Genomic DNA, 14,861 nt, shown 5'->3' with positions numbered 1-14,861 from the left:
AAGACTGCTGGATTCAGCAGATAAAAATCACAAGATATCCGGTTAAATTCAAACTGCATATAAGCAATTTATAATGCATGTGTGTCCCATGTGATATTTGGACCACACTTAATACTAAAATTTATTTATTATATATAAAGTGTTGTTATTTATAATAACAAATTATTATTATGTATTTAGAAATTACAACCAACAGGGCATCGATGTTTTAGCTGGCAACTCTACTCTTCACTGGAAATCTGTCTGTGGGGAATGCAGACACTTTCACCCGATGTGAGTCGTGGAGCCCTGGAGGTTCTAGGGATTGGACATGCTCTTTCTTTCTTCCACGTTGAGCTTTACCTAGATAAATTCTACTTTACATCTGCATAGTATGGTGTTAGCATTATTCATCCACGATTCCCTTGCAACACATAGAAAACTGATTTCTTTATAATTCCTACCATATTTATAAACTATAACCAAAAATTATAGTAAATTGAGTAGGAAATTCCTGACCAAGGGCACAGACTCAAGTTTGTACTCTACCCATTATCTGTCTTTGCACAAGAACATGTATCTCTTTAGGCCTTGGCTGGTTTGACTTTCACAGCCTTTACAGTTCCAACATCTTAGATTTCCAGGCTCCTGTGTAAACTAAAATGTGTCATATTTTTAGAGCTGAAACCGAGGTCATGTTTACATATTTTAGAGCAATACTTACAGCTATGTGTTAAAGAACACTGAAGCACTGCCTATAAGATGGTCTTTACATTTTCAAGACTCACTAATTTACAGACAAGCTGATGTCAATCTCAGCTCATCATGCTCCTACCTCAGACTTCCACACAGTGTTGAAAATTCCCCACTATGTCTGTATTGATGATGATCGTTATGTTTAAATAAAGTTTATCTATTTAAAAGTATACCTGCAGGCTAATGATATACCTAAGATAATTTCACAAATTGTAGCTGTACATAAAAATACATTATTCTGTTGTTTTGCCCACATATAAATTTTAAAGATTTATTTGTATTTTCACACACATGCACAAACACTGTGTGTGTGTGTGTGTGTGTGTGTGTGTGTGTGTGTGTACACATGGACACTAGTATACAGGTGTGTTTACAGGCCAGAAAAGGGTTTCAGATCCCTTGCATCTGGCACTACAGGCGGTTATCCCCTGCCCAACATGGATCCTCTGCTAGAGCAGCAAGCGCTTATAAAAATTGAGCCATCTCTATAATTTTAAATTCTATGGTTACCTGGAAAGCCAGTAATGAATCACATTTATTCCAACCACTCCCAAACAACTGTCAGACTTACTAATCCATCTAAATGAGAACTAGTCACAGGTCTGATGACCTATGATCTAGATCTGTACATGTCCATACAGGTCTATGTATGCACAAAATGTAATTCCAACTTCTCAATGAGATTCTGCTGGAAATCCCATTCCTTTGCATAGAGATGATCAGGAGCAAAGCATCTTGCCTTCCACTAACTAACTAGCTGCTATCAGCGTGATCACAAATGCCTTTCTCTACTTGAGTGCTGTGATCCATCAGAATCTAGATGCCAGGCACTCATTTTAAGTGCTTAAATAACATATAATGGAGAAAGCATTTCACACAAATTTGATGAAAATGACAGAAAGTCAAGCAGTTTCAGATCTGTCCCGAGGCATGGGTCATAATGTTACAGGATTTCCCATAAAATAGAGGACTTTAGATAAATCTAAAGTTTAAATTCCAGTTTGGAACATAATTACAAACTTATTTGAAGTATTTCTGTTTACTGAATCTGGCAATCCTATGTGGGCTGCCTGATAGTTGGTATTTGCCAGCTTACACCTTTCCTTTTTGGTTTTTGTTTTTTTAATTTTTTTTTTGAGAATTTCATATAGGAACACTGTATTTACATCAATTTTACTCCTCTCTTTCTTCTCTCCGCTCATCATATGCTCCCCCCACTCCTTCTCAAATTCATGGCTGCTTCTTTAATTATTGCTATATATGCATAGTATTTGCATATATCGGAAACAAGTACATACACATACACACACAACATCTACTGAGAACACAGCCTACCGAGGCCTTTAGGTTTAGAGCTGACTATGGCTGGATAACCTATCCGGGAGCCCATCCCTGGAGAAATGACTTTCCTTCTCTCAGCAGCCACTGGTGCTCTTCCCCAGCCCCACTGCTGTGTCAACTGCTTTTATCACTATGCAGGTCTTGTGTAGACAGCCATATTGTTGAAATTTCATGGGTGCAGCTGTCCTGCCATGTGGAGAAGACACTATCTAGAAGTACGTACCCTGTCCTCTGGCTCCTGGACTCTTTCTTCCCCCTCTTTCACGATTCTTCCTGAGCCTTGGGTATAGGGCTTTCATCATAGATGCATCAATTGTGGCTGAGAATGTGAACTGTCTTTTCAGACTTAAGGCCTGATCAATAGGAAGGAATTTATGTCTGACACTGTAAGTCTAGTCAGTTACCTGTGGATGGACCACCTGCTGTTGTTATTCTTATGAACCAATAGTCTCTAAGTGTATTCTAATAGTTATTCTCTTTTTTACCCACAGAGAAGTGCAGCTCTCACCCTTCATTAAAGAAGTTTGTTTTTGTAACTGATATACATTGTTACAGAGATCCATAACTGATCAAACTGCAATCATCTTTTCTCTAAAACATTTCTTTCTATTTTTATTTTCATCCTATAGTTGAGAGGTTAGACCTATCACAACCATGAAGAGATGAGTAAGTCCATGTGTATGTGAGTGCATGTATGGGAGTGTATTCATGTTCTCCTGAGTGCAGCACACATGTGGAAGACACAGAGGACCATGAAGAAATGAGTAAGTCCATGTGTCTGTGTGCATGTATGGGAGTGTACGCATGCTCTCCTGAGTGCAACACACATGTGGAAGACACAGAGGACAATGTCCAGTGTCAGCCCTTTCCTTTTACCTCGCATGAGACACTGTTGGCTGCTTGTCACTGTGTGCACCAGGCCAGCTATCATAAAAATTCCCTCAGAGTCTCCTGTCTCCAACTCCTATTTCTCATCAACGGTGTTATGGTTACAGACCCATCATATAACACCAGCTTTTAACACAGGATCTTGGGACTCAAACTCAGCTTCTCACACTTATGTGCAAAAGCTTGACCTACTGAACCCTCTCCGCAGCCCCTGCCATCATTTTCTGTACCAGCAACATCCACTTGCTTTATCAAAATCATATTCCTCCCGTTAGAAGTCTGAAAACACGCATTCTGGAAATATTAACGCCTTTCATACCTGTGAGTAGTTTATGAGGAGTCCACTTAATAAAACATTCCTTTTTTTCACTTCCTTTGCCAAATCCCTGATCCACATCAGGCTTTCCAACTTCTGAGTGGGTGGGACTAATGTGAAGTCAAGGCAGTGCACCTACAGGACACAAGCAGAGCATTTCTTTTCAGCATTCCTCCTGGAGAGAAACAAAACACTGCTGCAATGGTCTATTAATTCTGTTAATTCATGTTAATAAACCCAATGTCTTTTAGGCAATAAGTACCTAATAAGTGGATGGTGCATCCTTTATAAATATGAAATAAATGCTCAATGAGAATACATTGAAAAATACAAAATGCTACCATTCTGTTGCAAATCATACCAGTTTTATAAAAACATGATTCTACTAATTAAGTTTAATTAATGATCTATAATAAGGTTCATTATTTCTTAGCCTATGAAAAGCTAATAAAATTAAGGGACGTAACTTTGCATGGTATTTTAGAATATCTGACATCTCTAATAAATAATTATCTATGTCTAACAAACCCCAAGCAATTTTTTTATGGAACATTGTTTTTAGCAAGGTCCATGTTCTGGGAAAAATGGCTTTTTGGTAGGGAAGGACTCAGTTTTCTTTAAGGGGCTGGCCACTGGGAGTTTGACCAGGCCCCACTGTTGCCCCATGGGCAACACAAATTGGACTTGGTATATTTTTTTTCTTTTGTGGGGAAGGCAAGAAGGTGGGAGGGTAGATCTAGGAGAAATAGGAAGTGAGTGTGATTGGCATGTACTGTGTGAAATTTGTAAATAATCAATAAGAATACTATGTTGAAAACATAAATAAAAATTTTAAAAAATATAACTGAAATTTAAAGGGTCCCAGGTTGAGGCTTCCTTAATTTTACAAATTATTATAGTTTTTCCAAGATAAATGTTTTTTTGTTTTTTGCAACAGGGTTTCTCTACATAGCCCCAGCTGCCCTAGAACTCACTCTGTAATCCAGACTGACCTTGAAATCATAGAGATCCACCTGCCTCTGGTTCCTGAGTGCTAGGATTAAAAGCGTGCACCACCACTGCCTGGCCCAAGATAATTTATTAAGTGGAAACATAACACAATGCTCTTTCTTACAGGAAACTGCCTAAATCAGTAGTTTTCAGCCTGTGGTTCACAACTCCCTTTGAGTCAGATGACCTTTTCACAGGGGTCATCTAAGGCCATTGGAAAGCACAGATATTTACATTATGATTCATGACAGTAGGAAAATTACAGTTATAAAGCACCAACAGATTGATTTTGTGGTTGGGGGTCATCATAACATGAGGAACTGTATTAAAGGGTTGCAACATTAGGAAGGTTAAGAACCATTAGTCTAAATGATGCAAAAAAAAACAAAAAACAAAAAACAGAACCATGAATAAATGTGTATGTTTTTTGAAAGACCTAATCAAAATAACTTTTTCAGAATTAGAAATTTCCCTATCACATATGCTTACTAACCAGAGACACTTTAATGTGTACCCCACCCTCATGCTCTTCTTCTGCAGAACCTCCCTCTGCCCTGCTCTCACACACAGAAATACATTCCCTGGCAGGCATCCATTTTTGTATGTTCCTTCTATAGCACACAGGAATGAGGTTCTCTACTCTAACATTGCATTTTTGTTTTCCAGGAAAAAATATTGCATGAAAGTCTTTTTTTTCTTTCATTGCTGCAGATTAAAGCTCAGGGCCTCACACATGGCTAGCAAGCATGCAATCACTGACTTACATCCTAGCTCCTATTATGCTCATTTTAAAGACACTGATTCAATGATTTTTAATAGATATTAGTTCAATAGTTATCCAATAACAATGTTTTAGAACTTATTAAACATAGTTAATTGAAAATAGGTACATTTAGAAATTTCCTTTAGAAATCTAAAATGACATACATACAATTATATGCTAAAGAAATAACTTTAAAATGACATTCCACAAAAAAGTAAAAGGAAAAAAGCAAGAAAAGTAAATGTTTTTCAAGAAAATTAAAAGCAGAAAGGCTTCCCAATGAGCAGAGCTGCAGACAGTACAGGATGAGACAATGTGACCTGGGGGCCTCAGGCTCCGTTTCTCCTACCTCTGCGTCCCTGGAACGTCACTCAGGTGGAATTTCAGCTCTTAGCTCCTGTCTCATGAGCACAGCATGGCCAGAACTGTAAATGCACTACAAAGGCTAGACTTCCCACCAATGCAGTTTAACTTGAAAACCGGGGTTTGGAACCCAAGCCCTCAATGCCCACTAGCTACAGCAAGAGGTGTTGGTTCCTAGTTAGAAGTCTTATAAATGATGGCTCAAAAACCACATTGAAGTTGATGAATTAAAGAGATTCCTTTATAACATTGATCAAACTACATCTACAAAGTCTCCTTCCCATGGATTTTTATATTTAAGTGAACCCAAACTGCTGGTGATAGGCTTACAAACAAAAGGCAATCTAACTTACCAAACTGTAGACAATTGCCCAAATTGCAGTGACGGACAGAACATAGTCAGGGGGTTGACTAGCAGGTACAAAACCTGCTCCTTAGTAATGACTGTACACCTTGGTGCTAAACCACCTTGCCTGAAAGACTACTGCTGTATGATGCTTAAGGCTTCAAAGTTTGATTAAACTTTTAAATATGTGTAAGTGCAGTATCATACAAACACTACAAAATGCTTCTGGCTTGCCATGGTCCCACCACAGCCTGGGTTCAAGGTCTGAGACAGAGAAGGGGCATGCATGTGAAGAAATGAAGCATTATCTGACCACCACATGAGTTCCAAACAAGTGGCCAGACCCAAATAGCCCAAGTTGTCTTTATTTATATTTCAAAAAGAAGCATGTTTTTTCCACCCTCCAGCATCAACTTCTGGTAAAAACAAATATGTCAAATATGTTTTTTAATCAACCTTCATATCAAAACAACTTTTAAACCAAAAACAACATTCAGCATTTTGCTGGCTTGGCTAAATATTGAGCCAGGCTCATCATGTCCTTATAAAGCTAAAAAGTAATAAACGTAAGCACACATTTTCCAGAACTACAATATCATTCAAAACTTAAAGCATATATGTAGCAATATGGGTGATCTGGTACAAACTCATTGCATAGAGTTAGCTTGTACTTCTTCAACTGACTTAACTTTTCTTACCTCCAATCCTGTCAGCACTGAATCAGAACAGGTCCTGGGGTCTGGGGTGACACCTAGTATTTCCCGATAAGAAACCTGAGAAGTATCAGTTACCAAAGAATTTTAACGAAAAATATTTGAAAAAAAAGTGGGGTTTCAAGGAATGATCACATCTGTCCAACACATGACTGACAAAGTGATATTGAAAACTGCCAAGAGAATCATCAACATTATGAGTGAGTGCTGTGGGATGTTCTGTATGTCAAATGTATTGCTCTGACTGGTTAAAATAAAATAAAGTGCTGATTGGCCAGTAGCCAGGCAGGAAGGATAGGGTAGGCGGGACAAGGAGGAGGAGAATTCTGGGAAGTAAAGGCTGGGGGAGAGAGATACTGCCAGCCACTGCCATGACAAGGAAGATGTAAGGTAATGGTAAGCCACGAGCCAAGTGGCAAAGTATAGATTAATAGAAATGGGTTAATTTAAGATAGAAGAAGTAGCTAACAAGAAGATTGCCACAACCATACAGTTTCTAAATAATATAAGTGTCTGTATGTTCATTTTATAAGTGGGTTGTTGGGCTAACAGGGCTTGGCGGGGGGCTGGAGAGAAGGTCTCCAACTACAAGAGAGGGGGATGTACAAGGCCATGTGGTCCCAACAGTATTCTGTGCTGTCCTGAAGTCCACTGGTCCTTGCCTCATGGAGACCCACTGGACAGGCACTCATATGCTGATCTGAACGAAACTAGGCTACATGGTTCCCAACATCAGCTAACATGTCACCCATAATTAATGTGTCTGGAATGTTTTGCTTTTGGAATGAATGACCTGGCTAACATGATTGCTCATCCATTTAAGTATATGAAGGGTAATTTTTTGTTTAATATAAATTTTACCAAATACTTTTCAAGTTTTTAAAATCTCATATTTAAAGATGTGGGAAATTGTTCCTAGGGAGAATTTCTCAAATAGTAACCACATAAAGGTGCTTTAATTCAAATTATAGTTCTCATAGATATTTAAAATGTAGAAAGGAGAAAGAATGGGAATGTGGGTAACCTTACTAGAGAAAGGATGGTGGTCACAATGAAAATAGAGCTCTGTATAAGAAAGCTACCAGGAAGTCAGCACAGCAGAAAACACACCTTCTAAAGGCTTGTACCTCTCTGGAAAGTCTGGCCTAGGATCAGGTGCACAATTTTAGTTATCTTGGAGAACAGAGGAGTCTACTTGCCTCTCAAAAAGCATATATTGAGGGCACTCTTCCCTTTTCTTTTAAGGTTATAATTTCCTTTTTTCCTTGGAAAACTTGCCTATGAGCTGATGTCATTTCCACACTGGCCAATACCAACCCACACTTGCCAACACAAAGATAGCAACTGTTCTTACAAAACACACATTGCAGCAAAATCACTATGGTTGGAACCAAGAATGTGATACAGTTGTTTATAGAGTTACTATCAATTCATGACATGTCACCTGGAACTAGGTGATTGCTATTCCAACTACAGATCTGTAAAATGAAACATGCCCAATGGCTAAAACATTATGTAACAAAACATAGGTGAAAGGTTCAGATCCCAACCACGTATATTTACTACATGCTGAGCATTGTGCTACCACTACAATAAACTCTTTTAAAAATACAGATATATATCATCAGGTTAATAAAATTTAACCATAAAAAGTAGGCTGCAACTCAATACTCATTTACCAGATATAAAGACCTGATGGTATTTTTAAGATGAGGACAATCTCCTACAGATGTCCTCATTAATGACATAATCTATTTAAAACAACCCTTTTATATTTATTTAGTTGTGCATCACAGTGCATGTGAGGAGTCTGAGGACACCTTGCAAGAGTTGGTTCTCTCTTTCCACCACATGGGTTCCAGGGATCAAACTCATTTGGTTGGGCTTGGAAGCAAGAACCTTTACCCACTGAGCCATCTTGTGGGCACTAATGCCATGATTTTAAAAGCACATTATATTTTACATAGGACTATTAAAGTAGACCTTTTATTTATTTTTGTGTTTGCATGTTTTTTGAGACAAGGACTCACTATGTAACCCTGGCTTACCTGAAACTCCCTATGTAGAGCAGGCTGGCCTTGAACTCATAAAGGTCTACCTGCCTTTCCCTCCCAAGTGCTTGGATTAAAGATGTACACACTCTCCCTGGCTAACTTTGAACTTCTAAAACACACCAACAACTTACATAATTCCAATGGAAAAATTCAGTTGGTACAAAATCACAAGTGAATCTAATTTTTAAAAGCCAGACAGAATTATATACAACTATAGCAAAGAGATGCAAAATAATCATGACAGCTATGGAGAGATGTAAGTGTTTTAAGTTAATAAAACAAAATGACACTTTGGGCAATTACATATCCATTGAAATTTAGCAAAATGTTTCACCAAGTGTGAGTCCTGAAAATGTGTAAGAATACATTAGCAGATATGTATGTTTTAATCAATTTAGACTGTTAAGTCAAATATAAATTATATTAATAGTATGTCCTCCTTAGCATGGTATTTTCAGATTCTTTTACATACATTCATAAAGAGAGATGAAACTGTCTCCTTCTGCCCTACAGAGAAGACTGATTTCATTGAAGTAGAGGGTAAACATTTCTTTGAGTGAAGTAGCAAATGGCTTATGTATTTAACCTTGGACAGCTCCATGGGTGGCAAGGGCTCTGGCCCCCACTGTTTGCACAGCCCATCTGTACCTCCTGCGTTGTACACTCAGTCCTACACATGCTTTAGATTTCTCCAGTGACCTACTAATATATCACTGGTCTCAGATGAACTGCAATCAATGCTTAATAATTTTAAATGTGATTTTCATTCATCTCTAAAGACAGATAATTTTATTAAAGGAGCAGGCCTGAATATTAAGTATAATAAAACTCCAACTTGCCAATCTTAAATCCATTGTTCATGTTTCCAGGAAGGCCAGAGAAAGAAGTCAAGATTCGTAATATGAAGGGGGAAAGACTGTTTATTTGACTAAGAAAAAAATTAATTTTTATAGCTTAAATGTATCCAATATCCAAATAACACATTGCTCAATGCCAAAAAAAAAAAAGGTGGAAAGAGGGTGGCCAAGAAGAGAGTACTGGTAATTATCAAATAAATGACTTTGAAAGAAACAGGGATAGACCAGGGAGTGTGACACAACAGATAATATAAATTTATCCACATGTGTACAAAAAATAAATAGGGTAAATTAGGCTCAGCATAGCCAAAACATGACTTTTCAAGAATGCTTGGGACACATCTCACAGCTGGTGGAAAAATGGCCAGTGTCCGAGAAGATCAAAGCATGGTTTATCTCCAAGATCAGAGGAAATCTTCAAAACTTTCTACTTGCGTCAACTATTTAACAATTATGTGAAATCTACTAGTGAAAATTAATTTAATGAACTGTACTTTAAACAAAGAAAGAAAACGAACAAGCATGAACATCCCTGGCCACCACAATGAACTGTTTCATTCAGAGCAAGTTTCAATGTCTTCATGATGATCAAGACACAATTTTGATAAATGGAAACAAATTAAATTACAAACTATCAGGGATAGCCTGGCCAAATTATTAACAACTCTTTTCTAAATCTTTACAAACTAACACCGAAGCTAGGAGACTGGGAAATGATAGCTTCCAAAAAAAAACAGTAAATATGAAAAATATTTTGTACGAAACGTTATCCACACAAAGGTTTTCAAGTTTCTTTTGATTCAATAGTGTTAAAGAATGTGTTTTACATAAGTCCTAATGTTATAAGTGGAGTGCACAGGGTTTTTCACATCCTTATTTGAGAGGTCAAAGTAACAGAACCAGAACTTTGTATTTTAGACAGTCAAGAGATAAAATTACAAGCTTTGACTAAAATTAAGTTCTTCCAACTATTTCACAAGAACATAACTTTAGAGCTGAGAGGTAGTTCAGTGGTTAAAAGTATATGTTTCTCCTCTAGAAGATTGACAGTGAATAGCTTACAATATCCTATAACACTTACTTTAGATGATCCAAGTCCCTCTATTTGTCTACACAGGCATTTGCATGCATGAGAGGGAAGAGATAGATAGATAGATAGATAGATAGATAGATAGATAGATAGATAGATAGATAGATAGATATGGAGGCCAGAAGAGGGCATCAGATTTCCTACAACTATAATTACAAATGATTGAAAGCCACCATGTGGGTGCTAGGAATAGATCCTGGGTCCTCTGGAAAACAGCCAGTGCTCTCAGCCACTGAGCCATCTCTCCCGCACACAATTTTTTTGAAGAACATACGTTGGCCACCCATACTATAGGAAAATGATTGTACAGCTGGACCACCTGTGATAAATATTAGAAACAGAAGTGAAAACCAATACTAGTCATTGATATGAGGCATTTATATATAAATAACATTAATATTCACTTTATTTTTTTCCCTAGAGAAAACTATGAGACTATAGTTTTTAGTATAGTTAGTTACAAAGTAATTAGTTATAAGTATGTGAGTCTTTAAGAGTTTCCTATACCATGTGCATTCAAATATTCTTCCTCTTCCAGTGCGTTAGGCCTTGGGAAACATGCCTTAGAAAATGGAAATATCATTAAGTCAAGATGTATATATTTAATATCCCTAATCACTCAGATACTACAGCTTAGCATCCCAGTGTGGCATGTGCGTGTCTGGGAGCATGCTGCCAGTGTTGGGAGCACAGTACAACATTACCAATGACATAGCCAGACAAACCCAACCCCAAATCCAAAGCTCAAAGAATGGCTTTTACTGAGTCGATAGCAATTTTCCATAGTCATAAAATGTTCAAAATTCTCATGTCCAATTTTCTTAAGTTGGCAATGTGCATATTTTTGTGACTTGCCAAAATTTTGTTTTATATCATGAAACTTAAAACTTGTCTGTAGGTGATCTTGATAAGCAATATGTGTTTTTTAAAAGGTGATTTTTTAAGTCCATTCATCAATGAAAGTGGCTGTATATATTTATGCCATCAACTACAAAGTCCACTAGATACTGCTTTGAACTTGTGGGGAAAGATCCAGATATATACACTCTTTTTTACATATATACTGAGTTAATATGATTCAAGATGGAAAACAACATTAAATGGGCTTTTCAGAAGATAAGGTATCTGGACTATGGAGAAAAAAATACAACATGTTTAAAGGTACAGAAACCCCAAATGCAAGTACATGGTACATATAAGCAATACTAAGAGTGTCTCCACAGGCATTTGTAATCTTCATCTGAGGTACATGTGGACTCATCAAATAACATCGATCATTAAAATGGTTTAATCTTGTAAATTAACCATTAGCATTTACAACTCCAATAATTTTAAAGACATTCTGTAGACTTTCATAATCTCTCATGGAAGCACCCTGTGCACAACTGAGAAGAAGGTGTATTTGGTCATTGGAGGGACAACTTAGTATGTCTATTAATTTAACCTAGGCAACAATTTAAGACTGGTGTTTCCACATAAACTTTCTTGGTGATCCATCCACTGTTGACATGCAGAAGATATTGTAATTCCCTAACACTGCACTGCATTTCCTCTTCTTTCAGATCTATTCATACATACTTTATATACTGCAGTGTTTTAATGCAGACTACAGATGTATTTACAAATCCATGATTTTGCTGAAATGCCTCCTTCATTATGATTGATGCCATGATCTTTGACAAATATTTAATTCAAGGAGATGATTGATAGGTTGTTACTACTGTCCTCTTGTCTCAAATTTGTGTTTTTTCTCTTAAATGTCTTTCGATTCAAACTGTCTCTCCCCACATCACCTTCCTCACCATATGTTCCTCCCCATAACTACCTGGTTCTCTCCTTCCTATCCCCACAATCCTCCAGTTCATACAAAAAACATCTATTTCCCCCTCCCAGGGAGATCCAGGTGTCCCCCTGAATTCCTTACTATATACCTAACCTCTATGGGTCTATGGATTGTAGCTTGATTATCATTTACTTAACAGCTAATACCTACTTATAAGTGAGTACATACCATACTTGTCTTTCTAGGTCTGGGTTACCTCATTCAGGATGATTTTTTTTTCTAGTTTCATCCATTTGCCTGTAATTGGGTATATGCCCAATAGTAGTACAGCTGGATCTTGAAGCAGGTCAATTCACAACTTTCTGAGAACCCCCATTCCACAGTGGTTGAAAAAGTTTGCACTCCCACCAGCAATGGAGGAGTGTGCCCCTTTCTCCACATCCTCACCAGCATGAGTTGTCACATGTGCTTTTTGTTTTATTATAATTTAAAGGTTTATTTATTTATTATGTATACAGTATTCTTCCTGCATGTGTCCCTGCAGGCCTGAAGAGGGCACCAGATCTCATTACAAGTGGTTGTGAGCCACCATATGGTTGCTGGGAATTGAACTCAGGACCTTTGGAAGAGCAGTCAGTGCTCTTAACCACTGAGCCATCTCTCCAGCCCCACATGTGTTTTTTTTATTTTAGACATTTTACTGGTGTAAGATGAAGTCTCAAAGTTGTTTTGATTTGCATTTCCCTTCTGGCTAAGGATGTTGAACATTTCTTTAAGTGTTTCTCAGTCATTTGAGATCACTCTGTTAAAATCTGTTTAGATCTACACTCCATTTATAATTGGATGATTTAGATTTTGATATCTAGTTTGTTGAGTTCTTTATATATTTTGGATATTAGTCTACTATCAAATGCAGAGTTGGTAAAAAAAAAAAAATCTTTTCCCATTCTATAGGCTGCTGCTTTGTCTGAGTGATGGTGTCCTTTGTCTTACAGAAGCTTTTCAGTTTCATGAGGTCCCATTTATTAACTGTTGATCTTAATGACTGTGCTGTCAGTTTTCTGTTCAGAAAGTCTTCTCCCATGTCAATGAGGTCAAGGCTAGTCCCCATTTTCTCTTCTATCAGGTCAGTGCATCTGGTTTTATGTTGAGGTCTTTGGTCCATTTGGAGTTGAGTTTTGTGTATGATGATAATTATGAAATTATTTAAATTATTTTATATGTACACATCCAGTTTGACTAGCAACATTTGGTGAAGATGCTGTTCTTTTTTCCACTGCATATTTCTGCCTTCATTATAAAAAACCAGGTATCCATAGGTTTGTGGATTTATGTCAGGGTCCATCTGATATCTGCCTTTATGCCAATACAATTCAGAGAAAGAAGTATGTGTCCCAAAAGTTTGGATATGCTGTGTGTTCATTTTCATTGAATTCTAGAAAATCTTTAATTTCTTTATTTCTTATCCCATTTTTCATTCCATTGAGAGGTGTTTAGTTCCATGAGTTTGTAAACTTTCTCTTGTTTCTATGGCTGTTGATTCCCAGCTTTAATCCATGGTGACCTAATAGGATGCAGGGAGTCACTTCATTTTAATCATATCTGTTGAGACTTGTTTGTATCTGCGTATGTGGTCAATTTTGGAGATTGTTCCATGAGGTGCAGAGAAAAACATATACTCTTTTGTGTTTGGGTGAAATGTTCTGTTAATATGTCAGGTCTGTTTGGTTTATAATGTCTGGTAGGTCCAGTATTTCTGTTTAGTTTTTGTCTAGATGACTTATCTATTAGTGAATATGGATATTGGTATCTCCTACTATCAGTATGTGAGTGTCAATATGTTATTTAAGCTAAGGTAGTATTTCCTTTACAAACTTGGTACATAGATATTAAGAACTGAAATGTCATCTTGGTGGATTTTTCCTTTGATAAGTATGTAGTATCTTTCCCTGACTCTTTTGAAGTCTATTTTTTAGACATTAAAATGGCTACACCAGCTTGCTTCTTAGTTCTATTTGCTTGGAAAAATTTTTGCAACCCTTTACCTTGAGGTAACGTCTCTGATGTTGAGGCGTGTTTTTGTACAGAGAAAGATGGAACCTGTTTTTGCATCCATCCTGTTTGTATGTCTTTTTATTGGGAAATTGAGATCATTGATAGTGAGAGATATCAATGACAAATGATTGTTGATTTCTGTTATTTTGTTGTTGCTGTTACTGGTAGTAGTGGGGGGTGGTGGAGAAAGAGAAAGAGGAGAGAGAGAGAGAGAGATGCATTTTCTTGTTTTACATTTTGCTGGTCTGAGATTATTTATTTTCTGTGTTTTCATGGGTACATTGAGCCTCCTTAGGTTGGAGTTTTATTTCTAGCACCTTCTGTAGTGCAGGATTTGTAGATAATTTATAGATAGTTTAAGCTTGGCTTTATCATGGAACATCTTATTTTCTCCATCTATGATTGAAAATTTTGGGCTGGCATCTGTGGTCTCTTAGACTCTACTGAACATTGGACCAGGCCCTTCTGGCTTATACTGTCTCCATTGATAAGGCAGGTATAATTTGAATAGGTCTGCCTTTATATGTTAATTGGCCTTTTCCCCTCACAGCTTTTAATATTCTTTAT

The 14,861-nt window shown here is 37.1% G+C and overlaps 1 protein-coding gene across 6 annotated transcripts in view; it reads right to left on the bottom strand.

The window, feature by feature from the left end:
* Crppa (CDP-L-ribitol pyrophosphorylase A) overlaps positions 1-14,861 on the bottom strand; it is a 295,404-nt gene that overhangs the window by 101,956 nt on the left and 178,587 nt on the right. For 5 of the 6 annotated variants that reach the window (XM_036206639.1, XM_036206645.1, XM_036206641.1 and 2 more), the window contains one exon: positions 3,284-3,415. The exons of the other annotated variant lie outside the window; for it this stretch is intronic. In XM_036206639.1, the coding sequence (XP_036062532.1) occupies positions 3,284-3,415 (132 nt within the window). The remainder of the gene's footprint in view (positions 1-3,283; positions 3,416-14,861) is intronic. 6 annotated transcript variants of the gene reach the window in all.

The sequence above is a fragment of the Onychomys torridus genome, chromosome 14, assembly GCF_903995425.1.
Source record: "Onychomys torridus chromosome 14, mOncTor1.1, whole genome shotgun sequence".
Lineage (NCBI taxonomy): Eukaryota > Metazoa > Chordata > Mammalia > Rodentia > Cricetidae > Onychomys > Onychomys torridus.
This window is presented reverse-complemented; position numbering and strand designations above follow the sequence as displayed.